The sequence below is a fragment of the Etheostoma spectabile genome, chromosome 4 (assembly GCF_008692095.1).
Source record: "Etheostoma spectabile isolate EspeVRDwgs_2016 chromosome 4, UIUC_Espe_1.0, whole genome shotgun sequence".
NCBI lineage: Eukaryota > Metazoa > Chordata > Actinopteri > Perciformes > Percidae > Etheostoma > Etheostoma spectabile.
In genome coordinates, this window is record NC_045736.1 from 10,192,057 (window position 1) to 10,193,175 (window position 1,119).

At 33.7% G+C, this 1,119-nt stretch overlaps 1 protein-coding gene and 1 long non-coding RNA gene across 4 annotated transcripts in view; one reads left to right on the forward strand and one right to left on the reverse strand.

The window, feature by feature from the left end:
• Positions 1-1,119, reverse strand: part of LOC116688084 (uncharacterized) — a 45,320-nt gene that overhangs the window by 29,327 nt on the left and 14,874 nt on the right. The window lies entirely within an intron of this gene.
• Positions 1-1,119, forward strand: part of LOC116688083 (uncharacterized) — a gene marked incomplete at its 5' end in the record, with an annotated part of 17,268 nt that continues 16,149 nt past the window's right edge. For all 3 annotated transcript variants that reach the window (XM_032513882.1, XM_032513884.1, XM_032513885.1), the window contains 4 exon segments: positions 1-27; positions 249-397; positions 536-609; positions 979-1,080. In XM_032513882.1, coding sequence (XP_032369773.1) covers positions 1-27; positions 249-397; positions 536-609; positions 979-1,080 — 352 coding nt within the window.

The following is a 1,119-nucleotide window of genomic DNA, read 5'->3' on the forward strand; positions in this document are numbered from 1 at the left end:
CTGAAGCCAGCGGACAAAGCTCCAGACGTAAGTCGCATTCCATATTTATAACTAACTTGTAATTTGAAATTTTCAAACTGCTTTACTAGACAAAATTGAACTGAACCTACTAAATCCATTTTTGCATATTTTTCCTTTTCCTGCAATGTTTTGTGAAAACAATTCACGTAAACGTTTTCAGATTATTGTCAAGCATCTACATAAATATAGTTAATAACCAAACAATATTCCCTTTTTTGTTATTTCAGTTTCCTGGGATTTGGTATTTCATTGCCTTGACCTCGGATACCTGTGTGGTTACCACATTACTGAATTATGTGTTGTGGCCAAGTTATTCAATGAATATTACCTCCATGAACACACCCAACGTCTATAATGCCAACTATAGGATTAAAACGTAAGCAATGTTTTATTTTTAAAATTTGTTGGCAAGAATCTACTGCATCACACCGTCAGAGTGTTTGTGCATACTACAACACTCTGTTCTGCACAGTTTGTTCTGTTAGATGTTAAATCTTTAATAAACCTTTTGCAGATATGGATATTGTGGAACTGAATCCGAAGATTTTTTGTTTGAGAACAACACGGTCTTTGATGACGACGTCAACAGTAAGAGTTTTCTTTCTTTTTCTGTGCGCACTGGTGTTTAATTATCTCTTTGTCTTTGCTTCTTTTAATCACTATTTTAAACTTTTACACTAGAGGCTACCATAGACTGAAAAAAAAAGCATTACTATTCTTACAGTGTATGCTACTAACTCTGTGTGATCTTGCGATTTAAAAATAATAATAGAGAATAAAAAAAGATATTAAAGAAAAATGTAAGCCCTATGGCAGGATTTGAAATGGGACCCTGAAACAGTTATTTTGTTTTTTATGTGTTTTTTATACAGATGCAGTGTTGATGTGATTATGATATTGTAGTTATAATGTTAACCGTTTAATGTATTATTACCATTCACATTCTTCTTTCAACAGATTTCCCAGTTATTCAACCAGAGATGCTGCTGCAGAGTGGCTGCTCTGACTGCTTCATTGTAAAGAGGAAGGACAAGAACATTGATATGCTCATGCTCTTCAGTAAGGACAACACAGGGATACAATAAGAAACTATGGAAT